This window comes from Physeter macrocephalus, unplaced genomic scaffold (assembly GCF_002837175.3).
Source record: "Physeter macrocephalus isolate SW-GA unplaced genomic scaffold, ASM283717v5 random_495, whole genome shotgun sequence".
Classification (NCBI taxonomy): Eukaryota; Metazoa; Chordata; class Mammalia; order Artiodactyla; family Physeteridae; genus Physeter; species Physeter macrocephalus.
Genome location: NW_021145781.1, coordinates 5,955 through 33,730, shown reverse-complemented (window position 1 = coordinate 33,730; position 27,776 = coordinate 5,955). Strand labels below are relative to the sequence as shown.

At 52.4% G+C, this 27,776-nt stretch overlaps 3 protein-coding genes across 4 annotated transcripts; 1 reads left to right on the top strand and 2 right to left on the bottom strand.

Moving 5' to 3' along the window:
- Positions 1 to 3,475: 3,475 nt before the first annotated feature.
- On the bottom strand, positions 3,476 to 22,456 carry SEPTIN12 (septin 12). 2 transcript variants are annotated; one of them, XM_024123563.3, is made up of 11 exons: positions 22,342 to 22,456; positions 20,017 to 20,098; positions 13,452 to 13,618; positions 10,658 to 10,783; positions 10,498 to 10,579; positions 8,961 to 9,098; positions 8,707 to 8,824; positions 8,515 to 8,610; positions 4,687 to 4,783; positions 3,928 to 3,979; positions 3,476 to 3,844 (listed from the first exon to the last, which is right to left on the bottom strand). In XM_024123563.3, the coding sequence occupies exons 2-11, from the start codon at positions 20,046 to 20,048 to the stop codon at positions 3,625 to 3,627; spliced, it is 1,128 nt and encodes a 375-aa protein (XP_023979331.2). In that variant the 5' UTR covers positions 20,049 to 20,098; positions 22,342 to 22,456; the 3' UTR covers positions 3,476 to 3,624. The 2 variants fall into 2 exon arrangements, with proteins under 2 accessions (XP_023979331.2, XP_054939011.1); XM_055083036.1 differs by lacking the exons at positions 20,017 to 20,098; positions 22,342 to 22,456 and having other exon boundaries at positions 8,515 to 8,824; positions 13,452 to 17,641.
- On the top strand, positions 20,105 to 21,788 carry SMIM22 (small integral membrane protein 22). Its single transcript, XM_007126538.4, has one exon. It carries the CDS (start codon positions 20,304 to 20,306, stop codon positions 20,808 to 20,810), a length of 507 nt encoding a protein of 168 aa, XP_007126600.3. The 5' UTR covers positions 20,105 to 20,303; the 3' UTR covers positions 20,811 to 21,788.
- Positions 21,928 to 27,550, bottom strand: ROGDI (rogdi atypical leucine zipper). The gene is made up of 11 exons (XM_024123334.3): positions 27,433 to 27,550; positions 27,290 to 27,361; positions 26,509 to 26,591; positions 26,222 to 26,276; positions 25,423 to 25,503; positions 24,547 to 24,642; positions 23,197 to 23,295; positions 22,706 to 22,819; positions 22,581 to 22,630; positions 22,342 to 22,468; positions 21,928 to 22,034 (listed from the first exon to the last, which is right to left on the bottom strand). The coding sequence occupies exons 1-11, from the start codon at positions 27,475 to 27,477 to the stop codon at positions 21,993 to 21,995; spliced, it is 864 nt and encodes a 287-aa protein (XP_023979102.1). The 5' UTR covers positions 27,478 to 27,550; the 3' UTR covers positions 21,928 to 21,992.
- Positions 27,551 to 27,776: the final 226 nt, after the last annotated feature.

Sequence of the window (27,776 nt, the reverse complement as noted above, 5' to 3'; positions counted from 1 at the left end):
GCTCTGCTAGGTGCTGGGGTTTCGGCGGCGGTGGTGAACAAGTGCTTTTTTTCATGGAACTTACATTCTGCAAAGAGAGGCATACAGCGGACAAATAATTGCACAAATAATTGTTTAGTCACCTCTTTGGTAAATGCTGCCAAACGGATAGAGAAGAGTGGACCTGTCCCTCTTAGGATGGACGTGACAGTTGAGCAGAGGAAGGAAGGTATCTTAGCGTTAGCCTGGGGAATGGGGGAAGAGGGGTCCACACAGAAGGAACCACAGGTGTGAAGGTCCTGAGGCCCAAGAGATCGGGGTGCATTTGCGGGACAGAAAGGAGACCATTGTGGCCCCGGTGCAGGGGGCCAAACTTGGGAGATGAGGCTGGAGAGATGAGACCAAGCAGGAGGGCCTGGGCGGCGCCTGTGAGGATTGAGGGTTATATCCTAAGAGCAAGGGGAAAACAATAGAGTTTGGGGTTTTAAGCAGCATAGTGTCCTGACAGGAGAGGAAGCTTTGTGGAGTACAGATCTAAAGGAGACCAGAGGGGAGCAGTGAGAGCAGCTGGAAGCTCCTGGGGCCCGAAGTTGAGGTAATACTAGTGATGGTGGTAGTCATAGAAGGAGGGATCTGACCCAGATTCCTAAAGCAGAGGCCACAGGGCCCTGGGGTTGATTCGGTTGGGGTGAAGGAGGGAGAAGGTAAGAATAACAGATTAGTAAAATGAGGATAGTAACACCTGGGATAGGTGCTGTTGTGATTTAAATAGGCAGTAGAATGCCTGACACATAATAAAGGCTTAATATATGCTAATTTTGTAAATAATAAAGACTGCCTCTCTGTTCTGAGCAGTGTTCTTTGTAATGATAAAACCTAAAAACAATTTCAATGTCGGTCAACAGAATGATGGAGGGATAAATCTCACAGAGATTGTTTTTTAATATTTATTTATTTATTTGTGTGCGCTGGGTCTTAGTTGCGGCACACGGGATCTTTGTTGCCGCGTGCAAGATCTTCATTGCAGCATGCGGGATCTAGTTCCCTGACCAGGGATTGAACCTGGGCCCCCTGAATTGGGAGCACAGAGTCTTAACCACTGGACTACCAGTGAAGTCCCTTAATGTGCTTTTTTTCCCCCTATTTATTTATTTATTTTTGGCTGCATCAGGTCTTCGTTGCTGCGTGCGGGCTTTCTCTAGTTGTGACGACTAGGGGCTACTCTTTGTTGAGGTGCACGGGCTTCTCATTGTGGTGGCTTCTCTTGCTGTGGAGCACGGGCTCTAGGCACACGGGCTTCGGTAGCTGTGGCACATGGGTTCAGTAGTTGTGGCGCACGGGCTTAGTTGCTCCGCGGCATGTGGGATCTTCCCGGACCAGGGCTGGAACCCATGTCCCCTGCACTGGCAGGCGGATTCTTCAGCACTGCGCCACCAGGGAAGCCCCTAATGTGCTTTTTTAACAGCAGAAGCAACAACAACAACAAAATAGCCATTATTGGGAATCTGCATTCTTGAAATATTGAAACCTAGCAAATATTCTCATAAATAATTTAAAATAACTGCAGTACTGATTTTTAAGCAGGCATTATTGGTTGTATACTGTTCCTATTTTAATTTTTTAAAATTTCTCTTCACCATCTAAGATTTTTATACGTGCAGTACAACATGGCTACGGTAACGTGCACAAATCTGAAGGGTATGGCTCAAAGAATCTTACAAAGCTGTACACCTGTGTAACCTCACCCAGATCAAAATATAGGTCATTTTCAATTCTTTGAAGGCTCCCTCATGCCCCTCCCCAGTCGGCACTCTCAGCCCTTGCTGAAAAGCACAAATCTGATTTCCATCACCTTCAATTGATTTTTCCTGCTCTTGAACTCTGTAAAAGGGCATGCACAGGGTGCATTCTCTTTGCTGGCTGGCTTCTTTCACTCTCCATTAGGTCTGTGAAACTCACCCATGCTGTTGTGTTTATCAGTAGTAGGTTCATTTTTATTGCCCAGGAGCGGTCCATTGTGTGACTCTACCATAGCTTATCTCCTCTCCTGCCACCCAACATTTGCAGTTTCCGGTTATAGGCTATCATGAATTAAGCTGCTATGAACATTCTCGTCCGTGAAATCGGGGGACTATTTTATTATACCAGGTACATGGGAATTCATTTTGTGATTCCCCATTTTAAAAAATGCCCACTATTGTTAATACGATGACTGTATCATTATGACATGAACCTGATTAGTGTACCACATAAAAGAAACCACCGCCCCCCGCCGTGCCTACAAAACGGAACAAAACAATCAGTAAAATGGCTCCTTATGGGACCTGGGCATCTGTGAACAGGCTTGTCTTCACACACGCTGAAGTAGGAGGTTGGCGATGCTGTCCCTGTTTTCCAAAGGAGGAAGTGGATTCTGGGATGTCAGGTGACTTGTCTAAAGTCCTAAAGTCCTGCAGTTAAAAAGCGGCAGAGCTCAAGTTGTAATCCGTGCTTGCTGGGCCTGGGGAATCCCAAGATGTGTCAGCTGAGGCCTTCACCCTCACCCAGCTGACACAGGTCAGGAAATGCAGAAGAAATCTGTGCACGGCCATTACTGGGTACACAACTGAGTTTGTGCCAAGCATGGGCTGCAGCATCACTGTGGGCGTGGCAAGAGCTTCCAGAACCGGAGGTCAAGTCATCAGCGGAGAGCAGGACCAACTGTCCTTGGAATACCCACCCCCCCAAAAAAAGATTGCCCCAGTGACCAGGAGCGTGCAGGCTGGCAGCTAGGGTACCACTGCTGTTCCCCATGGTCACTTACTGAATGCTCACCGCCTGCTTGCGCCCTAGGGGAGCTTGGGTGTATCATGTGGGCTTCCATAAGTCCATTTCCTTTCGAGGGTTCCAGAGAGTCCTGGGAAGTGCTCACACACCCTGTGGGCACAGCCTCTGCCCTGTACCCGTGGTCTCTGCTGTTCCTGTCATCTCTGAGAGCTGTTTCTCCAGGGGTGGCAGGCACATTCCCTGAATCACTCCGTTTTGTCCACACAACAACACTGTGGGAGCGATAGTATCACCCCAGTTTTATAAACGAGGAAACTGAGGCCCACAGGAGTAAGTGACTTGCCCAAGGTCACATCGCACAAGGTCAGCGGCAGGGCGGGGATTTTCACATCAGCTTCGCCAGGCTCCAAAGTTGGAGTTGTTTTCTCACCATTCTGGTCTGCCAGGGTGGGGCAAAAGGGAAGGCAGGAGTGAGGGGCACAGAGTTTGGGGAAGATGGCAAAAATGAGTTTTTAAGTGTTTAGGACGCCCCGTGCAGGAGGGAGGCTTTGGGACAGAGGGCAGAGCCTGATACGGACGGCAGAGCATGATTTGGAACTTGACTCTGGTTCTGGGGCAGAAGGGGCTGGTCGTCCAAGGCAGGCCCTCCCAGGTCTTCAAGACTCCTGAGGGCCTGAGAGTCTCACACTATTTTAAAAAGAACAATACTTTTATTTGAGGATAGCTCAAAGAAGTCATTTACAAAACGCCTTTGTTTTCAAAGCACAGCTTTTCATAAAAAGCAATGTCCACCCTTTAATACATGCTCTAGTACACAGGTGTGTGTCAGGGGGCTGCCCAGGACTCGGGGAGCCCCATGGGCCCGGGATGTGCCGGTGCTCAGAATTCCTCATCTGAGTTGTCCTTGGCCCACCTGCAGACCTTTGGGGGTCCGGGGGTGGCCTGGGGGCCAGCGGGGGCAGGGACAGAGGCCGGGGCCGGGGCCAGGTTCACCCAGCCGGGCCCTCGGGGCAGCACGTGGCTTTCATTCAGTCTGAAGATGCGGTAGTTCTCATAGTGGACGTTGTGTGTGATGTCCTTCAGGTCTTGGAGGTGGGAGCTGGGAGATGGACGACAGGTCAGCAGGACTTCCAGGGCATCCTCCAGGGCCCCTGCAGCCCCCCGGGCTCCCCACATGCTCACCGGATGAGCAGGTCTCTCAGGAGGGGGAACTCACAGTGAGCCATGTTCTCCACTGCAAGATACGGCACCAAACCCCTGAGCGCAGGCTCTGTTCCACGCCCTGCCCTCGGCCAGCACCGAGTAAGTGCCTGCTGTATGCTGCACACCCCCTGCCACCGCCAGCCCTTCTCCACATGTCTCTCTGTGTTAGCCCACCTCCCGTTTGTTTGTTCATTCATTCATTCACAGCTGTGTCCCAGCCCCTGGTATAGGTGGCTCCTATAAACAACTGTTGAATCAGCAGGGCCTTCCTCTGCTCCCTCAGGTACCCCCTCCCATCCCACATTTCCTTCACTGTGCTTTTCCCACCTGTCCTTGTCTGGTCAGCTCTGTAGGCACAGGGACATTATTGGTCCCGCTTTCACTGTATCCCTTCAGGAATTCCACATAGCATGCCCGGCACATAGTAGGCCCACAATCAATTCTAGTGAATGAATAGGGTGCCTCCTGGGTGCCAGGTATCATGCAAAGTGGAGGCTCTGCCCCCTCCAACCACCCTATGAGGTTGATGTTACAATGATACCCATTTGACTGTGAGGAACCTGAGGCCCAGGGGGTCGGGGAACTTGCCCGGGGCTTCCGAGCCAGCCGCACAAAGGAACTTGATCCTAGGTCTGTCTGTTTCCTGTGCCGGGCTCTGTGGTGGGTGTAAGGATGCCAAAGGCAACAGGGCTTTCAACATGTTCTCCCCTGAGCCCTCGCCAGGGCCCCTGCACTGACCTTCAATGATGCCCCACTTCGTCTTCCGGCCCAGGACACACCTCCCATTCACAATGTGCTCTCGGTCAGCCCCGACCACAGCGAAGGGGATTCGTTCCTGCAGGGAAGGGACAAGATTAGAGGGTTGGCCCCACCCGGGAAGTGGAGAGAGAAGACACTGAGATAGGAACCGGCAGGATGCTGCCCTTTGTGGGGAGAGAAAGTGATAGAAGGAGCACAGATATCTGAAGTCAGAAGACACAAAGTCTAATCAGTGCCTCGGTTTCCTCATCTGTAAAATGGGAGTCATGACAATACTGATGCAGGGCTCTGTGAATGTTTGGAAAGCATAATTTTGGGCTTAGCGTAATGAAGGGGTTAGCAGAACAAGTCTTGGAAACCAAGTGTTACTCAGAGCTACATTAGTGATATAATTCTGCTCATGCCCAATTTCTTACCACCTTCAACCATCATCATGAGGGTTAAGAGATAATTTTGTACCATAATTCGAAAAGATACATGCACTTCTTAGTTCATAGCAGCACTATTTACGATAGCCAAGACATGGAAGTAACCTAAATGTCCATTGACAGCTGAATGGATAAAGAAGATATGGCATACACACACACACACACACACACACACACACACACACACACACACACACACACGAATATTACTCAGCCATAAAAAAGAATGAAATAATGCCACTTGCAGCAACATGGATAGACCTAGAGATTATCATACTAATTGAAGTAAATCAGAAAGAGAAAGACAGGGACTTCCCTGGTGGCACAGTGGTTAAGAATCCACCTGCCAATGCAGAGGACATGGGTTCAAGCCCTGGTCCCAGAAGAACCCACATGCCACAGAGCAACTAAGCCTGTGCGCCACAACTACTGAGCCTGTGCTCTTAGCCCGCTAGCCACAACTACTGAAGCCTGTGTGCCTAGAGCCCGTGCTCCCCAACAAGAGAAGCCACCGCAATGAGAAGCACATGCACTGCAACCAAGAGTAGCCCAAGCTCGCGGCAAATAGAGAAAGCCTGCGCACAGCAATGGAGACCCAATGCAGCCAAAAATAAATAAATAAATTTATTTAAAAATGAAAGAGAAAGACAAATACTATATGATATCACTTATATGTGGGAATCTAAAATATGACACAAATGAACCTATCTACAAAACAGAAACAGATTCACAGACATAGAGAACAGATTTGTGGTTGCCAAGGGGGTGGGGTGGGGGAGGGATGGACTGGAAGTTTGGGATTAGCAGATACAAACTACTATATAGAGACTGGATAATAAACAAGGTCCTACTGTATAGCACAGGGAGCTATATTCAAAATCCTGTAATAAACCATAATGGAAAAGAATATGAAAAGGAACATATATATATATTTATAAACATGTATATATAAATATATATATATACATATACATTATATATATATATTAAACTGAATCACTTTGCTGTACACCAGAAACTAACACAACATTGTAAATCAACTATACTTCAATAAAAGAAATTTTAAAAGAGAGAGAGAGGACTTCCCTGGCCGTCCAGTGGTTAAGATGCCGCCCTTCCACTACAGGGGACATGGGTTCGATCCCTGGTTGGGGAAGATCCCACATGCCGCGGGGCGCGGCCAAAAAATTAAAAAGAAAAAAAAAAAGAAAGAGAGAATTTTGTAAACCAGGGGCTGGCAACCTATGGTTCCTGGGCCAAAGCAGGCAAGTTCGTTGGCATACAGCCCCCACCATTCATTTATTCTTGTCTATGTTGCTTTCATTCTACTACAGCAGAGTTGAGTAATTGCAACAAAGTCTAAAATACTTACCATAGTCTGGCCCTTCACAAAAAAAGTTTGCTGAGCCCTGTTGTAAATTCTGGTTGTTTACTTATTCGTGGCAGGAAGTGGAGATTAAACAGGCAAGTGCTGCATGTAGGTTTGTTTTTCTAAGAATTAGGTTGTGATGGGGAATAAATTGATGCTAATAATAATAACTGTCTCTTGCACACTTATTATGCATCAGCCCATATCTGACCCTCAATAGATCTTATATATCTGGATGATTTATTGAGAGGTTAATTTGAATACATTCTCCTTTATTTCCCCCAGCACTGTTCCAGCTGTGACCAGGCTGCTGTCTTTGCTGGCCTCAGGACAGAAAGCAGAAGGTCAAGGCTCTTTGAACCTTTCACAAGAAATACTGTGCATTGCTCCAATGGGGAGCAGAAAGAGGGAATGTGTGGAGAAATTGGATGCCAGACAAGAAGCAGGGCTTCCATGTACAGATGTACTGCACAAAGGTAACCCACCATGAGGCTGTGTAGGGCTGAAATCCCATGCAGGCTCCCTTCTGTGAAGGAAGCTACTGCCTTTTTCTAATTCAAGCTGAAGTGCTGTGTAGGTTAGCAAGGTCCCTGGGGGAGGGAGTGGAGGCCAGGTGTCTATGGATGAAGAATCCCAGGCCTCACCCAGGTGCTTTGCAGGATCCAGACAGACTGACATTGAATGTACCACAAGGACAGGAAGATGGGGGCTTGGAGGTGAAATTCAGTTGATTCAGAGAAAATGAAGATGTGAGCTATTTCCTTTCTTTCTTCCCCTCCCCCTTTCTTTCTTTCTTTCTCCCTTCCTCCTTCCCTCCCTCCCTCCTTTCCTTCCTTTCTTCCTTCCTCTCTTTCTTTCTTCAACTTTACTGAGTATAATTTACATACCACAAAATTTGCCCTTTTAGAGGTACAGTTCAGTAGTTTTCAGTATTCTCACAAGTTGTGCAACCATCACCAAAATCTAACTCCAGAGCACTTTCATCACCCCAAAATGAAAGCCCGTACCCTTTAGCAGTCACTCCCCATTTTCCCCTAAACCTCCCAGTCCCTGGCAACCACAAGTCTATTTTCTATCTCTATAGCTTTGCCTATTCTGGACATTTCATGTAATGGAGTCATATAATATTGGGCCTTTTGTGTCTGGCTCCTTTCACTTAGCATCACATTTTCAAGGTTTATCCACATTGGGTTAGGGTTAGGGTAGTATCTATCAGAACTTTATTCCTTTTTATGGCTAAGTAATATTCCCTTGTATGGACAGACCACATTTGTTTATCCATTCGCAAGTTAATGGACATTTGGAATGTTTCCACTTTTTGGCTATTACAAGTAATTCTACTATGAACATTTGTGTATGAGTTTTTATGTCAACATAGGTTTTCATTTCTTTGGGGAGTGGAATTGTTGGGTCATATAGTAACTTAGTGTTTAACCTTGAAGAATTGCCAGACTGTTTTCCAAAATGGCTGCACCATTTGACACTGCCACAAGAAGTGTGTGAAAGTTCCAATTTCTCCACATCCTAACTAACACTTGTCATTGTGTGTCATTTTGATACTAATTACCCTAGTGGGTGTGAGGTGGTATCTTATTGTGGTTTTGATTTGCATTTCCCTCATGACTGATGATGTTGAACAATTTTTCATATGCTTAGTGGCCATTTGTATAAATTCTTCGGGGAAATGTCTATTCAAATCCTTTGCCCATTTTAAACTTGGGGTACTTGTCTTTTATTGTTGATTTGTAAGAGTTCTATATATATTCAGGATACAAGTCCCTTATCAGATATATCATTTGCAAACATTTTCTCCCATTCTGGGGGTTGTTGATATGAACTATCTCTTGCTCACCCTGAGTTTGTGGATTAGTGGAGATTCATACCTGCTAGAAATATATGAACTTTCCCCAAGTTGCAGAGAGAGACGAATCTTCAAATGGAAAGGATGAGTGGGAAGCACATCACCCAGCCTCGGTCCCACCAGCCTCCCCACCTCCCATGGCCTCCTACCCGGATCTTGCTGTTGAGGACCTTATCATTGACGTCCTCATCGAGGCACTTCTGTGGATACACCTCTATGCCGTGAGTCTTCAGGTTTTCCTGGATCTGGGGACCACACACAGGTGACCTCAGCCCACCTGTGCACTCTCCCCCCCTCCACACCCCCACTGACCCCAGACTTGTCCCTGGTGCCCAGATTACCCTGTGCCTGAAGGCCTCTCGCTCCTCAATGGTCAGGCTGTCGGCCCGGGCGATCACAGGCACCACGTTCACAGTCCGGCAGAGCCGCTGCAGGAACTCAATGTCCAGAGGCCGCAGGCTGCTCAGGTGGGGCAGCGATGGCAGTGAGCATATGATGAGCAGGTGCCAGCCCACAGCCCACCCCGGGGGTCCCTCCTCCTCCTCTTCTCCTCCCCACGCAGGTGGCCCTCTGCCCACTGGCTCAGCCACCTTACCAGTGCCCGGTGGGCGGCACGAAGTACACGCAGCAGTGCACTCGGGTGTCGGGGATGTGTCGCTGCCGGGTAATGAGGATCTCCTCCTGCAAGTACTGCTCGTACTGCTCATTGATGTAGCCCAGGATAGGGTCCCAGCTGGGGTGGGAGATGGCTCAGCCTCAGAACCTCGCCAGGAGGCCCCCTCAACCTAGGTCCTCTGGGTGCTCTCCCCTTAGGATGACTAATCGCCCTGTTTGCCTGGGACACAGGAATTTCAGTCCCACACAACCTGAGGCCCTTGGTCACCCAAGTACCATCCCCCCACACCCCTGCATCTTCAGAGAGACCCCTGCTTCCTCTTCCTTAGCTTCCTCTTCCGTAAAATGGGGACAGTAAGAGAGCACCTTCTTTGTAGGGGAGGAGTGAGCATTAAAGGAGAGAAATTGCTGCAGCCTGGTTCAAACCACCAGGGACTCTCGCCCAATTGTTGCCAGGGTCCCTTCCCCCCACAGGGCTATTGTCAACACAGCGGCCAGAAATATCCTTTTTCTGCTCAGCCTCCAGTGGCCAAAGAAAAGCCAAAGTCCTTATGTTGCCCTACAAGTCCCTACCCCATCCCACTGCTGAGCTCTGCCTCCCCTCCCACCCCACCCCCACTTCAAGGCTTTTGCACCTGCCGCCCTCTGCCTTGATCACTCTGCTTAAAACTGCACTCCCCCACCAACTACAGCTCCATCCCCCTTTCACTCCCAGAAGTGTCCTGTGTCGTCGGTGATAAAGAGTTCAGGTTCACCCTCCACAAAATTTTGTTCACTGTTTGCCTCCCTACACCCATGACAATATACATTTCATGGAGACAAAGATGTTCATCAGTTCTGTTCACTGCTGTATCCCTGTGTCTAGAACAGAGCTTGCACATACTAAGTCCTCGGTGAGGTGCTGTGTGCAGGGCTGGCTTCACGGGAGTGTGGATGCAGCTGGCACCCAGGGCTCTGAACCAAGAAGGGCCCACGCAGGGCTGAATGCTCTGCGGGTGTGGTCTTACAGTTCTTAGTAATTTTTGAATAAGGGCCCCACATTTTCTTTGCACTGGGTCCCACAGTTGTGCAGCCAGTCCTGAGTGTGTGTGTGTGTGTGTGTGTGTGTGTGTTTCATCTCCTTGAGAGCCTAGAACAACTCTGCAAGGGGGATGTCGTCATCCCCAAGTTACAAAGAAGGAAGAGGAGGCTCAGAGACCTTGTGTGGCCAGGCCCAGGTTATACAGCTGGGAAGTGGTCAAACCCAGGGGTCCTGACTCTGGAGTGTGGGCTTCTATCCCCCTGCCATACCATAGCCTCTATCGAGTGCTTCCAGGCAGCAAGCTAAGACCTTTACATACGTGACTCCCTTTGATCTTGGGGGGAGAGTTGCACACACCCACTGTACAGACGAATAAACTGAGCCTCAAAGATGCCACAGCCAGGTGGCTCCAGGCCTGGATGTTTCCCAGAGCCTGGAGGGGTAGGGGCAGGGGCAGCCAGGGTTCTGCCCTCCCCACCTCCCCGCCAGGACCCACCACTTGTCATTGTTGATCTGGTCCCCAAAGCCTGGCGTGTCGGTCACGGTCAACTTAAGCTTCACGCCGCTCTCCTCGATGACTGTAGGGGGAGAGCAGAGGGGCTGAGAGTGGGCCTGGGTGGGTGGGGTGGGGGTGGGGTGAGGGGGTGCTCACTCACCGTGGGTCACAGACTGCAGCTGCAGCGTCTGGGGTGTGGGCACACCCAGGCCCAGCATGGTGGACTTCCACATCTTGGACTTGAAGAGTGTGTTCACCATGGTGGACTTGCCCAGCCCACTCTGTCCTGTGAGTAATCACACGACAGCAACAACTGTGGATGTGTTAGGCATGTTTCTGAAATTCTTAAATAAATTGTTTTAGAAAGTAAACTGTTTTCTAAGTATAACAAATACAGAAAAGCATGTATTATCATAAGTCTCCAGCTCAATGCATTCCCCCATTTTTTATTGAGGCAAAATTCATATAATAAAAAATTAACATTAACCATTGAAAGTGTACAATTCAGTGGCATTGGGTACATGCACAATGCTGTGCAACCACTACCCCTATCTAGCTCCAAAACATTTTCATCACCCCAGCAGGAAACTCTATATCCATTAGGCACTCACTCCCCATTCCCCCTCCCCCCAACCCCTGGCAACCACTAATCTGCTTTCTATCTATGGATTTGCCTATTCTGGACATTTCTTTTTTCTTTTTGGCCGCGGCACTCAGCTTATGGGATCTTAGTTCCCCAACCAGGGATGGAACCCGGGCCCTAGGCAGTGAAAGTGCCGAGTCCTAACTACTGGACCTCTGGGGAATTCCCTGGACATTTCATATAAACGGAATCTTGCAATAACTGTCCTTTTGTATCTGGCTGCTCCCACTCAGCATAATGCTTTCAAGGGTCAGCCACACTGTTGCATGTGCCAGAACTTCATACTTTTTCATAGCTAAATAATATTACATCAGATGGATAGACCACACTGTGTTTATCCATTCATCTGTTGATGGGCAGGTCAATGCATTTTTACAAATTAAACCACCCATGTATGCAGCACCAGATAAAGAGATAGAACACATAGCTCCACCCAAAACCACTCCTGCCTCCTCGCAGTAACTGTTAACACAGCTCCTTGGACAGCCACTCTTCTGACTTCATTGGTAGGGAGCAGCGCTGCCCGCCCTCTACTTGAGGAATCACACAGCACGTGCTCTTTCATGTCTGGCTTCTTTTAGTGAGATTCCCGTATGCTGCCTGAGCTTGTAGATGGTCCATTCTCCCTGCTGTGCAGGCTTCTCAAACTCCGTGGACCACGCCCTGCAGTAGGAAACATCCTGCATCACAGGGCAGGACACACTTTTGTGTCTAAAACTGAAATTGGGACATCCCTGGTGGTGCAGTGGTTAAGAATCTGCCTGCCAATGCAGGCAACACAGGTTCGAGCCCTGGTCTGGGAAGATCCCACTCACCACAGAGCAACTAAGCCAGTGCGCCACAACTACTGAGCCTGTGCTCTAGAGTCCGCGAGCCACAACTACTGAAGCCCATGTGCCTAGAGCCCATGCTCCACAACAAAGAGAAGCCACCTCAATGAGAAGCCCGCGCACCTCAACGAAGAGTAGCCCCTGCTCACTGCAACCAGAGAGAAAGCCCACACGCAGCAATGAGGACCCAGTGCAGCCAAAAATAAACAAATAAATAAAATTTAAAAAATTAAAAAAGAACTGAAATTGTCCTTTGGGCTGTGCTATCCAATATGGGAGCCACACCTGGCTATTGCCACTGGCAGTACGGCCATACGCCTATCTGAACTGAGATGTGCTGTCGGTGTAAGAGAATAAACCATATTTTGCAGACTTGTCATGACAAAAACAACGTAAATGATCTCATGAATAATGTTTTATATGGATTACATGTCGAGATGATAGTATTTTTGGAATGTATTGGTTTAAGTAAAAAAGACGATTAAAAGTAAGTTGTCCTGTTTCTCTTTACTTTTTTTTTTTTTTTTTTTTTTTTTTGCAGTACGCGGGCCTCTCACTGTTGTGGCCTCTCTCGTTATGGAGCACAGGCTCCGGATGCGCAGGCTCAGCGGCCATGGCTCACGGGCCTATCCGCTCCACGGCATGTGGGATCCTCCCAGACCGGGGCACGAACCTGTGTCCCCTGCATCGGTAGGCAGACTCTCAACCACTGCGCCACCAGGGAAGCCTTCTCTTTACTTTTCTAAAGGAAGCTACTAGGGAATTTAAAATTATGTATGTGGCTCCTATGACATTTCTTTTCTTTTTCTTTTTGGCCATGCTACGTGGCATGCAGGATCCTAGTTCCCTGACCAGGGATTGAACTCGGGCCTCCAGAAGTGGAAGTGCAGAGTCTTAACCACTGGACGGCCAGGGAAGTCCCCTCCTATGACATTTCTGTTGGGTACCCCCACCTTAGAATAATGCCCTTAGTTGGTGCTACACACTCTGACATTTTATGTTCCATTATATCCAGTTTATTTTGTGAGAAGTGTAGTTTTTGACCTACAACATTAATTTTGAATATATAAAAATGCAATTCCAGATAAAACTGACCCATGGGGAACCTCCTAGATGCCAGGCACTGTGCTAAGCCAGATGGGGAAACTGAGGCAGCGAGGGGTCAGAGGCCCTGCCCCAGGTCATACACTGGGGGTTGTTAAGGCCTGGGACCAGGATCTGAGTCCGGTGTTCCCTACTTCCTGCCACACATGGCCTCCCCTTTTATTGCTTTGTTTGCATTTGGTTGGGGCTTCACGGTGATTTTTGTCTTTTCACAATTCAGTGTTTCCCAGATTTCCACCTACAACACTCTGGTGAGGTACAACTATCAGGCCCACTTTACAGATGGGGAGACTGAGGCTCCGAGAGGCGACAGGTCCAGGCCCACAGGGTGGCGTCCATTGGTCTGTCCTCCTGTGAGCCCGAGGCCCTTCACTCACCAACGACCATGATGTTGAACTCAAACCCCATCTTCATGGCCTTGATCTTCAGTTGGTCCAGCACGGCCTCGATGCCCACGTAACCAAGCATCTCGCAGGGTAGGGTCCTCGGGCTGGAGGCCCGTGATGAGCTGGGGGAGGGGGACTGCCTCAGGGGGTCCATGGGGCTGAGGAACAACGATGCCCGTCATCCGGTGGGGTGCGGAGAAGGGGGTTGCTGGGGCTCCAGAGGGGGACCACCCGAGTTCTCATTTCTGAACCCTGACTCCTGAGACCTGCTCCCAGCCACTCCCGTACTTCATGCCCCCTCACCTATGCACCCCCCAAGTCCCCACTGCCCACGGGGTTTGTCGAGGGGTGCCTGGGGGAGCTGCCTCTCAGGGGAGACTGAACCTGCTTTCTGATATGCACCAGCCCCAGGGATCTGTCTCTCCCCACTCAGACTCTCCCACAGCAGAGTGTGGCTGGCCTGGCAAACCTCAGGGGCTGCACCCACGGGGGACAGAGAGGGAGAGAAGCAGCCTCATGTGGCACCTGGTGGCCTTGGATCCCTGTGGGAGCCTTGGGGGGCTGCACTGTCCTGGCAGACCCTGGTTATGTGCTGAGGGGGGAGGGGAGAGGGTGACAGTTAACTGAAGAACCTGAGCTCCACCCCCTTCCTGTGACCCCACCTGGGGGCTCCTCTGCAGCAGGGGGCTGAGAACAGGGACAGGTAAGCTACTCCACCAGGCCCTTTCGGGTCACTGCCCTATAACCCTCACAATGACCCCAGCCTAGTTCTATAGACAGGAACCCCCTGCCCCTGCCCGGGGAAGTACCTTTGCCCAAGGTCACTTAGCTGGTAAGTGGCAGCTCTGGGCAGCAGCCAGTCCCTCTGCTTCCAAGTTCATGCCCCTTAACCACTCTGCTGGGGAAGCAAACCTGTGACCCATGGCCAGAAAGTACAACACCCATGTGTTTTCTTTGGTCCGTCCATTGTCGTCATCGTAGTGTTTTAAATTGCCAATATAGCCAGAGTTTTGTCTGTGCACAACACTGTTTTAGGAGCCCTAGGATGTTAACTTGTTAATAATCATCAGAGCCCGGTGAAGTAAGTGCTGTTAATACCCCTCAGTTTACAGATCAGAGAGAGTCCAGTGAGTGGTTCAAGGTCACACAGTGAGGAAGTGGCAGGGCTGGGATCTGTGTCCACATGCTCACCCTCTGCGGCCTCTTTTCTTGTTCACACAAACCTCTAGATTTCTGGTGTATCTCAGAGATTATAAGCCTGGGCAACTCTGGGTCCAGCCTACAGCTGACACAAGCTGCCCTCTTTTCTTTTTTTTTAATTTATTTTTTGGCCACGTCATGCAGCTTGCAGGATCTTAGTTTGCTGACCAGGGATTGAACCCCGGGCCCTGGCAGTGAAAGTGCCAAGTCCTAACCACTGGACCACCCGGGAACTCCCTAGCTGCCCTCTTTAGATGGGCTACGTGCTCTCCAGTTTGCCATAGTCCTCACCCCTCCCTAATGTATCCCCAATAAGATGCTTCCTATACCAAGTTCATCTCACTATTTTGTTCTCACCTGTTTCCTGGCACCTGAGTTTGCAAGCCCTAAGCAACCCTCTGTCTCAGATGTTGGCAAATGTTTTCTGTAAAAGGCCAGATAGTATAGATTTTAAGTTTTGCCAATCATAAGATCTCTGTTGCACTACTCTTCGGCTCTGCCGTTGCAGTGGGAGAGCAGCCACAAGTAGATGGATGGGAGTGGCTGCGTCTCAGACTATTTACAAAAGCAGGTGGTGGTTTGCCGCCCCTACTCTGCCCACCAGGACTCAGCAACTCTGCCCGATCTGCTCAGCTCAACTGTCCTGAGCCCCAGCAGCCTCTGTCCCTCCCTGCCCATGCCCTTCTGCTCCCCCACTTTCTACACATCTGAAGACAGAGGCGTAAACTTCACTTTCCAGGCTTGGAGGCCAGGAGTGGGGCTGGGCAGGGCCCTGGACAGAGCCTGCCCTGAACGTGTGCCATTCCTGCTGGAGAACTCTCTCAAGCTACGCCACAGGTCTTGAGGGACATGGCAAGGCTGGCCTCCTCATCAACGCAGATGAGAACGTTCTGTGCGGATGACCAAACAGCGCTGCTGACACGGAGAACCACCTTGCACGGGAGGAGATTCTGTCTCTGGGAATGTCTCCTAAGGAAATAAGCCTCTATGCCCAGAAAACACTTTCTCCAGGAGAGGTGTCACGTGTGAGTGATGTAGGAGTCTGGAAACCTGGGGGGAAGATGCCCACAGGGATTGCAGACTGGAGGATCAGGTCTGCAGAAAGCAGGACCATTCAAGGCACTCTTGGCCATGTGGACTGGGGAAAGCCAAGAGTAAAGTGATCAGAGCAGAGTGTGGATGGCAGGTGAGCCCAATGTATCCAAAGAATCAAGACTGGAGGGAATCGTACCCACGGGTTGGGTGAGAGTAATAACACGGCTATTTAGTGCATTCATTGTACCAAGGGAGTGTTTACATCGATTATTCCATTCAATCCTCAGCAGCCTGAGGAGGGGGATACTCTCCATACACCCACTTTACAGATGAGGAAACTGAGGCAGAGAGGGGTCAGGGGGTGGGCCTCCGGTCACACACGGGTGGGTGTTAAGGGCTGGGAGCAAGATCCGAGTCCGAGGTCTGACCGGCCTGAAATGCATCCTGCCATGGCCTCTATCCCATCATTGGTCTGCTTAGGTCTGAGGGGCTCTATGGGTGCTTTTTGTCTTTTAATGACTTGGAATATCACAGATTTTCTTTAATGAGAATAAACAAGAAATGAGGCACCTGGGTGTCTGGACAGGAAGACTGAGGGTCAGTGGGGAGAGGAGAGGACTGGCTCCTGCCCACTCGGCCAGGCCAAGGGGTGGGCAGGGGCCACAGTCGTTAAACCATCCCCCCTCCCCGCTTTTTTTTCAATTGAGGTAAAATTCACAGAACATAATATTAACTGCTAGCCATTTTAATGTGAACAGATCAGTGGCATTTAGTATTGATATGTTCACAATGTTGCAAATCTAGCACCGCTACCTAGTTCCAAGACATGTTCATCACCCCTAAAGGAAATTCCATTACCACTAAGCACCCTATCCCCATCCCCCTGCCCCTGGCAAACACTACTTTCTGTCTCTATGGATTTGACTATTCTGGACATTTCATATAAATTGAGTCACATACTATGTGGCCTTTTGTCCTTCTTTCACTCAGCATCATGTTTTCAAGGTTCATCCACTTTGTAGCATGTGTTAGTGCTTTGTTCCTTTTCATGGCTGAATAATATTCCACCAGAAGGAGAGACCATAATGTGTTTATTCATTCATCAGTTTGTGGATATTTGGGGGTGTTTCCACTTTTTGGCTATTATGAAAACTGCTGCTGTGAACATTTGTGTACAAGTTTCGGTGTGGACATGATTTAATCTCTTGGGTATATATATCTAGGAGTGGAATCGTTGGGTCTTATGATAACACTATGCGTAACTTTTCAAGGGACTGTTTTCCCCAGTGGCTGTGTCTCTACCCCCTTTTGAAATAGAACAGTCATTTCAAAGTTACCCTCCCTGGGCAACAGGAATCTGAGATCTCAGAACAGGAATGGAGGGGATGGAGGGTGTAAGATGGGGATCCCAGCACAGGAGACTGTACTACATGGTGGTCAACGGCTCTGGGATCTGACACCTGGGTTCCAGTTCTGACTTCTCTGCTCACTAGGTGTGGCTGGAAGAATCATGGTGCCCAAAGAGTTCCCATCCGAATCCCTGGGAACCTGTGAATATGTTACCTTATGTGGCAAAAGGAACTTTGCAGATGTGATTAAGGATTCTGATGGGGAGATTATCCTGTGGACCAGTGTAATCACAGGGGTCCTTATAAGAGGGAGGCAGGAAGAGCAGAGCCAGAGAAGGTGTGAGGATGGAAGCAGAAGTGGAAGTGATGGGGGTGGGGCATGAACGAAGGAATGTGGGTGGGTGGCCTCTACAAGCTGGAGGAACTGGGACTTCCCTGGTGGTGCAGTGGTTAAGAATCTGCCTGCCACATATATACGATGGAATATTACTCAGCCATAAAAAGAAACGAAATTGAGTTATTTGTAGTGAGATGGACGGACGTAGAATCTGTCATACAGAGTGAAGTAAGTCAGAAGGAGAAAAACAAATACCATATGCTAACACATATATATGGAATCTAAAAAAAAAGTAAGATGGGGATCCCAGCACAGGAGACTGTACTACATGGTGGTCAACGGCTCTGGGATCTGACACCTGGGTTCCAGTTCTGACTTCTCTGCTCACTAGGTGTGGCTGGAAGAATCATGGTGCCCAAAGAGTTCCCATCCGAATCCCTGGGAACCTGTGAATATGTTACCTTATGTGGCAAAAGGAACTTTGCAGATGTGATTAAGGATTCTGATGGGGAGATTATCCTGTGGACCAGTGTAATCACAGGGGTCCTTATAAGAGGGAGGCAGGAAGAGCAGAGCCAGAGAAGGTGTGAGGATGGAAGCAGAAGTGGAAGTGATGGGGGTGGGGCATGAACGAAGGAATGTGGGTGGGTGGCCTCTACAAGCTGGAGGAACTGGGACTTCCCTGGTGGTGCAGTGGTTAAGAATCTGCCTGCCACATATATACGATGGAATATTACTCAGCCATAAAAAGAAACGAAATTGAGTTATTTGTAGTGAGATGGACGGACGTAGAATCTGTCATACAGAGTGAAGTAAGTCAGAAGGAGAAAAACAAATACCATATGCTAACACATATATATGGAATCTAAAAAAAAAAAAGGTTCTGAAGAACCTAGGGGCAGGACAGGAGTAAAGACACAGACATAGAGAGTAGACTTAAGGACATGCGGAGGGGGAAGGGTAAGCTGGGACAAAGTGAGAGAGTAGCACTGACATATATACACTACCAAAGGTAAAACAGATAGCTAGTGGGAAGCAGCCGCATAGCACAGGGAGATCAGCTTGGTGCTTTGTGACCACCTAGAGGGGTGGGATAGGGAGGGTGGGAGGGAGACGTAAGAGGGAGGGGATATGGGGATATAAGTATGCGTGTGGCTGATTCACTTTGTTGTACAGCAGAGACTAGCACAACAATGTAAAGCAATTATACTCCAATAAACATGTTAAAAAAAAAAAGAATCCGCCTGCCAATGCAGGGGACACGGGTTTGATCCCTGGTCCGGGAAGATCCCACGTACTGTGGAGCAACTAAGCCCGTGCGCCACAACTACTGAGGCCGCGCTCTAGAGCCCGCAAGCCACGACTGCTGAGCCCAAGTGCCACAACTACTGAAGCCAGCGCGCCTAGAGCCCGTGCTCCGCAACAAGAGAAGCCACCACAATGAGAAGCCCACATACTGCAACGAAGAGTAGCCCCCGCTTGCTGCAACTGGAGAAAGCCTGCGCGCAGCAGCGAAAACCCAATGCAGCCAAAAATAAATAAATTAAATAAATTAAAAGAAAAAAAAAAAGCCGAGAAATTGATTCTCCCCTAGGACTTTCAGGAGGAACACAGCCCTGCCCATTCATTTTAGACTCTGACCTCCAGAACTGTAAGATAATAAACTTGCATTGTTTTAAGCCACTAAGTTTGTGGTAGTATGTTATAGCAAGAACAGGAAATGAATACATGTGTGACCTGAGCTACTTGCTGAACTTCTCAAGGCCTCAGTTTTCACATCTGTAAAATGGGAATAGCAATAATACCCACTTTAGGATTGCCATGAGGAATACATTAGGTACACGCATCCTTCAGGGATATTGTGGGTCCAGTTCCAGACCACCACAATAAAGCAAATATTGCAAAAAAGCAAGTCACACGGCTTTCCCAGTGCATGTAAATGTTGTTTACACTATATTGTAGTCTATTAAGTGGGCAATAGCATTATGTCTAAAAAAGACAACGTACGTACCTTGACTAAAAAATACTTTGCTAAAAAATGCCAAAATAATTCCAATAATAACATCAAAGATCACCCCTCACAGACTGCCGTAACAGATATAATAAAAATGAAAAAGTTTCCAAATGCTACTGGAAAATGGTACCGATAGACTTGTTCAACTCAGGGTTCCACAAACCTTAAATTTATCAAAAAGGCAACATCTGTGAAGTACAGTAAAGAAAAGTGTGCCTGTATAGAGTCAGGCACAGAGCCTAACATTAGCCAACATGTTTTCCCAGCAAGACCGTAAGCCCCACAAGGACAAGAAGGTGTGTCCACCTGATTTACAGCCGGTCCCCAGGGCCTAGCAGGCCTGGCCCCTGCTCTGGGGGGAAGCGGGGAGGCGAGGCAGCTCCAGGTGCTGTGTCAGGGGCCCCGGGCTCCAAGTTCTGGGGAGAGAGTTCATTTGAGCGACCATAACCATCTTCTTACAAGGGTCACCGTGAGGATTAGAATAGAGAAGGACCCCAAAGGCTGCTGCTGCGCTGCCAGGCACACAGTCGCTGCCCAGGCAAGGGCAGTGGAACAGAAACATCTTCTCCCTCCCCTCCCCTCCTTTCTTCTTTTTCACCTCCCTCCCTCCCTCCTTCCAACCTGCCACCATTTTTCTTCTGTCTTTTCTTCATTCATGAAGGCAACAGCGGCTGAGTGCTGTGTTCCAGGTTGGCTGTCTGGTCTATTGAGAAAAAGTGAAAAATCCCTGGAATGAAGAGGCCAAGAGGCCTGTGGCCTCCTCCTTCCGCGCCGCACCTGTTGAGGTTGGGAGGCAGAAAGTACACCGGCGGGGCACTGGCCCCACCCTCACCTGAGCTCCGTCATTGCCCCCATGGGCCCTGGGGGACTGGTGGGGGGCGGGGTTGGTTGCCAAGGCCTCAGGTGGTATGGACCCGGAAGCAGGAAATAGTCTGTATTCCCAGGACCTAGTACCTGCTTGGCTGGGAGATTTCCAAGGCAGGTGGGGGCCCAGGGGTGGGGCTGCTGGGGGGAGTGGGCGGGGAGGGGCTTGCTCAGGCCAGGGCCAGGAGAGAAGTGGAAGAGAGGCTGGGGTAGGGGCTGGGGCCAAGAGGGGTGGTGTGGGAGGGCAGGGCCAGGGCTGGACTGCAGGGGGGCAGGGATGCGGCAGCCCCAGAGGAGCCCAGGGTTCTGAGGTGGCCCTCTGGGGGGCTGGAGCAGGTGGTACCCAGGACCATCCAGCTGAGATGGCCTTGTTAACGGAGGATGTGGAGCAGGAGCTGAGCGCCACAGCCCAGCAAGTGCTGGGGAAACTGTGGAGCCACCAGTTGTTCCAGTCCGAGTGGGACACCGGTGCCTTCATCATCATCCTCGTCTTCCTCGGTGAGTGTGGCTTGGCTTCTGGCCCCGGCAGCCTCCCAGGCCGAGGGCCGTAACTGGATGCCCATCCTGCCCGCAGGCGCTGTGGCGCTCCTGCTGCTGGTCGTCTGCATCCATTGCTGCTGCTGTGGCTGCTGCCAAAGCCGCTCCTCCAGGTCCCGGAAGGTGAGCCCCGAGCACCAGGGCCAGGCTGAGAAGGTGGCGGTGGGGCGGGCCGGGGGCCGAGGAGTGAAGCCACCAGCCCCTCTCTGCCTCTTTTGCAGAAACACGCCGGGGGATTTGATAACCTTGCCCTGGAGCCTTAATGCGGAGAGTCCTTGCTCCCCTGCCTTTGTCCTGCTGGGCAGCAATAACAATGCCTTGTTCAGCCAAAGCCTGAGTCTGAAGTGTATTCCGAGCCTCCCGTCAGGTTGGGCAGTGTAGGCCCCCACTGCTTCATCCAGATGCCCCGTGTCCCTCACAGCCTTCAGATGGCATGACTGTCACCAGAAGACCTCGGGTGACGTGCTGCAGCCACCCAGCCGCTGCCCATTCACCATCCCATTTGGCCCCTCGGAGGCCAGGGGTTCAGTCACTGGGTACTCGGCCCAGCTCCTGACTATCAGGGACCCCTGGCCAGGTCCCTACTCAGACAGACAGACAGAAGGGCTCCAGGCAAAGTCGGATGGTCTTTATTTCTTGAAGGCCCCGCCAGAGTTGCCGAGCGAACAGTCAAGGGCACTACAGCTCATGGTGGGCAGCTTCTGTCCTCCTTCCCTCCCAACTCAGAGCTTAGGACCACCACCCACTCCTCAGGCTCCAGTGGGAGGGGGTGTGTGGCCGTCCCTTGCCATCCAGGAGGAGCTCGAAGGCTGCGAAGAGGGGAGGAAGGAGAGCCCTGGGCCTGGCCCCAGCCTGAGTCCAAAGGTTCCTGCCTTGAGGGGAGGGCAGGGCTTGGACTATAGGCTACCTCGAAGCTCCGCCTTCCTGACCTCCCCCATTCAAAACAAAATGCATGCCAGTGTCCCTTCCTCCCTGTGGGTCCAGTGTTCAGTCCCATCTGTGCAGATGTGACAGGCAGGGCAGGGTGAAGAGGGAAATAAATAGCTCGCAGTGCCAAGCTCTGGCCGGCACTTTGTGTGCGTGGGTGCGTGTGCGTGCGTGCGTGCGCGTGTGTGTGTGTGTGTGTGTGTGGAGGGGGAACAGGGATTCCCTGGGCAGGGGCCATTCCCATGGAGACAGGCTCTTGGGCGCTCTGTTCAGAAAGGCCTGTAGCTCCAGTAGCTGGAGAACACGGAGATCTGGGGAAGGAGGGAGATGGGGGGACATGGTGAGTGGTGGTGCTAGAGGATCTGGTCCCTGCTGCACCCTCTGTGACCCAGGTAAGATTTGAAAGTCATCCAAGGGCCATGTGTCAGGAAGAGGATACTGTTGCCAAGCAACACCATGGCCCACCTATTTGGGGTATACAGAAGGTACAACAGATCTTAAGATTAGGGGGTGCTTTAGAGGTGTGCCGCCCAAAAAAAGAAGGGGCTAAACAACCTGCTGTTTGGCTGGCCTAATCTGCGTGAGGCCCAGCCCGGCCCTGACACCCCATGTCCCCACCTTATCCTTGAGCTGCTGGCAGAGCTGCAGGGAGACGGTGAAGAAGACGAGGGCATCGTTCAGCCACGGGATCACACACTCCACCTTGTGCACGTGGCTCACCTCTAGACGCTGTGCACCCCACTCGCTGCGGGGAGATGGGAGGGTTCCTGAGGGCAGTTCAGCCGGCCAGGACCCTATCCCCTGAGGTGCAGACGGGCGAGGGCGCTCCAGGGACCCCTCTTAGGCATCGTACTTACAACATGGCCCCGGGGCTGTGAAGCACGGCACCTCCGGCTGTGCGGAAGTTCTAGGCAGAAGAACATCAGACTGGGTCAGGCCTGGGGCCTGGGGCGGGCAGGGGTGGGGTGGGTGGGGTGCTCACCTTGGTGGAATTGGGCTGCAGGGCATGCAGCTGGTACACGGTGAGGCAGAGCTTGTTAAGGCTGATGTAGACATTGACCAGCAGGTCGGAAGGCAGGGCGGGGGCGAACATCCGCTGTGGGGAGGGGGGCCGGGCAGGCAAGGGGGATGAGGGCTGAGCAGGCACATCCCCCGCCCGCCCCTCCAACCACCCCGGGGGACTCCCAGTCCCCATCCCATGGACTAGGGCTTCCAGTGTCTTCTCAGTTAACTCAGATAGCTTCCTGCACCACTGGGCTTGGGACCCACTGATCCAGATCAGGGGGGCACATATCTGGGGGATGCAGAATGGAAGCCAAGGACCCCATCCCAGAAAACTGCACACAGGACTCTGTCGACAACTTGGGGCTTGCAGGACCTCCTGGCACCCCTGTGTCCCTCCTGGGTGCAAGCTGGGCCCCCCTGTTGGGACCACCTCTCCTGGAGCAGGGGCCGGCCTGAGGCACCACTGACCGTGAGGCCGCTGGCAGCGATCTCAGGCAGAGTGAGGGTGGCTGGAGTGGTGAGCCGGTTTCGGGCTCTGGTCAGCTGCAGCATCACGGCATCCATCAGCTGGGGGAAGGGGGCTGGTCATAGCTGCTGTGAGGGCAGCGGGGCCTGGTCCTGATCCCCTCCCCCTCCCCATCCCCGTGTCAGTAGCAACAAAGTTATGGTAGCTCCTAGCTCCTTCCCTGGGGGTCACAGTCTCAGGGCCCGAACCCCTGCAGCAAGGGGCTTGTTAAAGATGCAGGTAATTGGGCTCCAGCTGGGGGTCGGGGGCAGGACAGAAGGTTATCTACTGCATGGGATCCTGGGTATTGGTCCAATGGGGAATGGAAGATCCCAGAAGTTAGTCCCAGAGGCACGAGGGCGTTGTGGATGAGGGTACAGGCAATGAAGGAGCTTAGAAGAAGGGACCCTAATTCAGCTTGGGTGAAAGGAGCCAGGGAGGGCTTCCTCAACGAAGAACTGGGATGGCTAAGTTGAGGCCTTACGGTGGACACCAGCCCCATTTTCACAGGTGAGGAAACTGAGGCTCCAAAGAGTTAAGGTCACACAGCTAGGGAACGGTGGAACCATCTGCACTTATCCCTTCCCTTTGCCAAGGAGCAAAGCTTTGGCTCTAACTCAGAGCCCCAGTTTCCACTGCTTCCAGCTATTCATCCAGCTGTTGCCATGGCGCTGGGGTCACCTGGCTCCAGGGAAAGGCAGAATTACTGGGTGGAGGCATGGGGGCTGCACATTACACCCCAGAGGGCAGTCACAGTTCTGAGAGAGACCTTAGTCCATCTGGTTTCAAATTTTCATGAGGTCCAGAGAGGATAGGTGAACCACCTGAGGACACACAGCAAGTCAGGGGCAGAGCTAAAGCATGAACTCAGGGCATCTGAGCTCATCTTGTCCCTCCACACCACATGAATTCATTTTGTTAATTACAAAAGTTTTTCTGTTGCTGGTACTAAAACCTGTAGCTACTGTTCACCGAGTGCTTACTAGAGGCCACACTTTACCTGCATCATCACGATTGGCAGTCACTACAGCTTGTCCCCCTTTTACAGGTGAGGCTACTGAGACACAGAGTGGCTAAGTAAGTGACTTGAGGTTGCACAGCTCACAGTGGGGGCCCTGGGATCAGAGCCCAGGTCTGTTTCTGGAGCCTGGGCTGTGAGCCTTTCAACTGTGGCTGGATGGACATGTATACACTGAGAGGTGAAAGGTGAAGGGTCAACCATCGGCTACACCTGAGTATGTGGGGGCAGAGCTCTCCAGGGGCCCAGTCAGAGGTCAGGGAACCTGGCTCTCCCATCCCTGCGGGCAGCTCACCTTGAGGACCTCTGCTCCTGTCCTGAACTGGTAGCTCTCGTCCCGGTTGGCAAGGAGGTAAATGGCTTGGCTCACGTGGTTCCTGGCGTCCTGGATCTAAAAACAGCACCCAATGAGCGGTTAGTGGGCTGGGCCTCGGCAGGGAGAGGAGCCAGCTTCACAGCAGCCACGGTGCCTGGGGGCCCCAGCCTACGGGCCCCCACCCTGAGGGCCTATCCTCCTAGGAGGGGCAGGGTGGGTGCCGCCTGCAGGCCAGGCCCTGGCTGGGTGCTGTGAGTCAGGCTTGGTCCCTGGCCTCATGTGGCTCACTTTCCAAAGGAGGACAGAGGGTAATAGAGTAAAGGCACAAGGTAACAGACTGTGCAACTTGCACAAGGAAACAAACAGGGTGATGAGGGCGGTGAGGGGGAGGCTCCAGGGAAGCGACTCTTGAGCTGACGCTCGTGTGATGAGAAAAGCTGAGGGAGTGGACTCCAGGCAGAGGGACAAGCCCGAGCAAAGGCCCTGAGGTGGAAACAGCTGGTGGCCAGTGAGAGGAGAGAGGGAGGGGGCAAAAGCCAGGCCCAATCACATAGGTGCTGTTAGGAAGCATGGACTTGGGTCTCCAAGAGCCAAGGGAAGCCCCTGGAAGCTCTGGGCAGGGAGTGACTTGTTCATGGCATCCCTGTAGCTCCCACTGGGCTGGGGGCCTACACACAGGACAGGCTAGGAGACCAGGCACTGCCCACCACAGCTGTGCTGCTAGGAAACACCTTCCCAAGCCTGCTGCGGCTGCAGGTCCCCACAGTGGCCAACCCAGGAGGCCCCAGCACTGCAAGGGACTGCCCCTGCCTGCCCTTGTGCCCCTGAGTCCTGGCTGGGGAAGGGCCCGGTTACCTGCTGCAGCTTCCACTGCTTGTCCTCCCTGAAGGCAAAGTGCAGCAGTTGGTTGTTCCTGGGCATCTTCAGGTTCACGTCCTGAGGGGCAAGAGCGGGATAAGCTGGGCAGAAGGATGCCCTCCCGCTTTTGGCCACTCTGAGCCCTTAAGCCGGGGGCAGAAACGGGATGTGTACGGTGGCTCAGGCCACAGCCACTCCATGGGGCAGAGGGCCTCTCAACACCCTAGCCATTTGGGGAGTGAACAGGGAGGTTAGGAAACAGGCCCAAGAGGAACCACAGAGAAGTGAAAGGGAAAAGAGCCAAGAAAGGGGAAGGCATCTTCGTCTGGGAGGAGGCTTGTAGTTGTGGGCAAACAGGAAACATGTGTACATGCAAAGGGACAGAACGCCCACCCGAGGAGAGGGACCTTCCCCCAGGCCTTGGCACCTGCCACAGGGACAAGTGCAGCTGGAGCTCAGATGTTGGCTGATTGCACTTTGATCTGGGGCCAGACTAATCCTGCCAATGCCCATGTTTCCTGGGGCCCAGAATCCAGGTAGGGCCAGGTAGCGCTGTGTGCAAAGCATTCCACCCCCCTTCCTGCACCTGTCACTGAAGCCACACACCAATCTCATGAGCGGGTTAGGGAGGATGTCATTTTACAAACAAGGAAATTGAGGCCCAGAGAGGTCAAGGATCCTGCCCAGAGTCACACAGCTGGCTGGCGGCAGAGCTGGGATAAGCAGGAGGCCCCCACGCTCTTCCCCACTGGGTCCTGTGGCAGCACGGGAAGGGGAGAGGGGCCGGGAGACTCACCGCCTGGCTCAGTGCATCCCCTTGCAGAGTCAGCACGCCCTTCACCTGGTCTGTGCTACAACACATGGGAGTCAGAGCAGCGCCTGCAGCTGCCCCTCCCACCACCCCATCCTCCCAACAGGCTGTCCCTGGCTGTCACTGGATGGTCCAGCCTGTCCCACTGCATACCCTCTGGACGTTGGAGTTGAAATCAGTCTGCAGGGCAGGGCCGTGCCACCTGTCCTAGAGGGTATCCCCAGTGTCCCCCCTCCCCAAAAGCCCACCCCCCGAACCCAGCCCAGGCTCACCCACAGCTGCCCAGGATGAAGTTCTCCTGCTTTGTGGGCCCCTCGGTGCCTGAGCCCGGCAGACTGAAGCGGAGAGAGGCCTCCTGCGGGGCAGACGGGAGAGGGGTAGAGTTCACCCACTCCAGCCTAGCCATGTGTCCAGAAGCCCCACTCCCAGGGCCCCTCCCCCACAGCCTGAGTTTCAGGTCCTACCTGAGCCGTTACCTGCTCCTTCCACACTCCCTGGGAGCTTACTGTGTGCCCAACCCGGGAGAGAGAACCAAGAGATACCCTCCCGGCTTGGGTAAGGTTTGGAAGTGGGGACCAAAGTCAGGGGAGAGAGTAGTCATGGCAACCTGCAATTTTGGCTTTACCAGGCACTGCCTGGACATTTTTTGGTGATTCTATTGGCTTTTTTTTTTAATCACAACAGCCCTGAGGCCGGTACTAGCATCTTCTTTTTGCAAAGGGGAGGCCCAGAGAGATCGAGTACTTGGCTGAGGTCAAAATGCTGGGTCCTTCAGATCTGAGGTTAAATGTCAATTTCAAAGGAGGCCTTCCCCAACCCCCGGGTTCAATCCAGGCCCGCCGCGCTCACAGGGCTGCTTGTGGAATTGAGTAATTATCTGCTACTGCCCCCCCGCTAGACTCTTAAGTCCTCTGAGGGCAGGGCCTGGTCTGAACACCGCGCGTTGCGTACACAGTCGGCGCTCGGGCGGCAGCCGCGGGAGGCCGGGGAAGGAGCCGTGCTGGGGGAGGGCAGGGAGGGTGGGCGCCCGCACAGGCCCTCAAGGCGCGTTACCTTGAGGATGTCCTGCAGCTGCCTCAGCACGGCGTGCACCTCGTCCTGCAATAGCCAGCGAAACTCCTCCTCCTGCGGGGACAGGCCCGCAGTCAGCCGCCCGGGCCCGCCGCCCCCCGCCCCACCCCGCCCGCGCGCCTCACCAGCACCGCTCGCTCCGCCGCCGTCGCTGCCACCACGGTCGCCATCGCCGCCGCTCGCTGCCCAGCGACCGTCACCGGTCCGCCGTCCGCTCGCCGCTCAGTCCTCCGGCGCGCCCGGGCCCACCCCCCGCCGCCGATTGGCTGCGCGGGCACCCGCTCCGCCTCCAGCTCGCGACGCTGTGAGCACCCCGGAACCCGCCTGCTCCCGCTCGCCCAGGACACCGCCCGCACCAGCCGCGGGCGCTGAGCACTCCGGCGCCGTATCCATCACTACTCTCGGGCCGGAGCGCCGGGGCTGCTCGTCCCGCCCCTTCTCGGCCCTGATAAGGCACCCTGCTCCGCGC

What these genes read in the sequence shown, in the direction of transcription:
- SEPTIN12 (XM_055083036.1), bottom strand. Translation starts at nt 13,614, where the DNA reads ATGGACCCCCTGAGGCAGTCCCCCTCCCCCAGCTCATCACGGGCCTCC. An exon ending in GCTGCAGTCTGTGACCCACG is followed by an intron (nt 10,580 to 10,657) that starts GTGAGTGAGCAC and finishes CTCCCCCTACAG; the next exon opens with TCATCGAGGAGAGCGGCGTG. An exon ending in GAAGTGGGGCATCATTGAAG is followed by an intron (nt 3,980 to 4,686) that starts GTCAGTGCAGGG and finishes CGTATCTTGCAG; the next exon opens with TGGAGAACATGGCTCACTGT.
- SMIM22 (XM_007126538.4), top strand. Translation starts at nt 20,304, where the DNA reads ATGGACCCGGAAGCAGGAAATAGTCTGTATTCCCAGGACCTAGTACCT.
- ROGDI (XM_024123334.3), bottom strand. Translation starts at nt 27,477, where the DNA reads ATGGCGACCGTGGTGGCAGCGACGGCGGCGGAGCGAGCGGTGCTG. An exon ending in CGGCGGAGCGAGCGGTGCTG is followed by an intron (nt 27,362 to 27,432) that starts GTGAGGCGCGCG and finishes CTGTCCCCGCAG; the next exon opens with GAGGAGGAGTTTCGCTGGCT. An exon ending in TGCAGCCCAATTCCACCAAG is followed by an intron (nt 22,631 to 22,705) that starts GTGAGCACCCCA and finishes TCTTCTGCCTAG; the next exon opens with AACTTCCGCACAGCCGGAGG.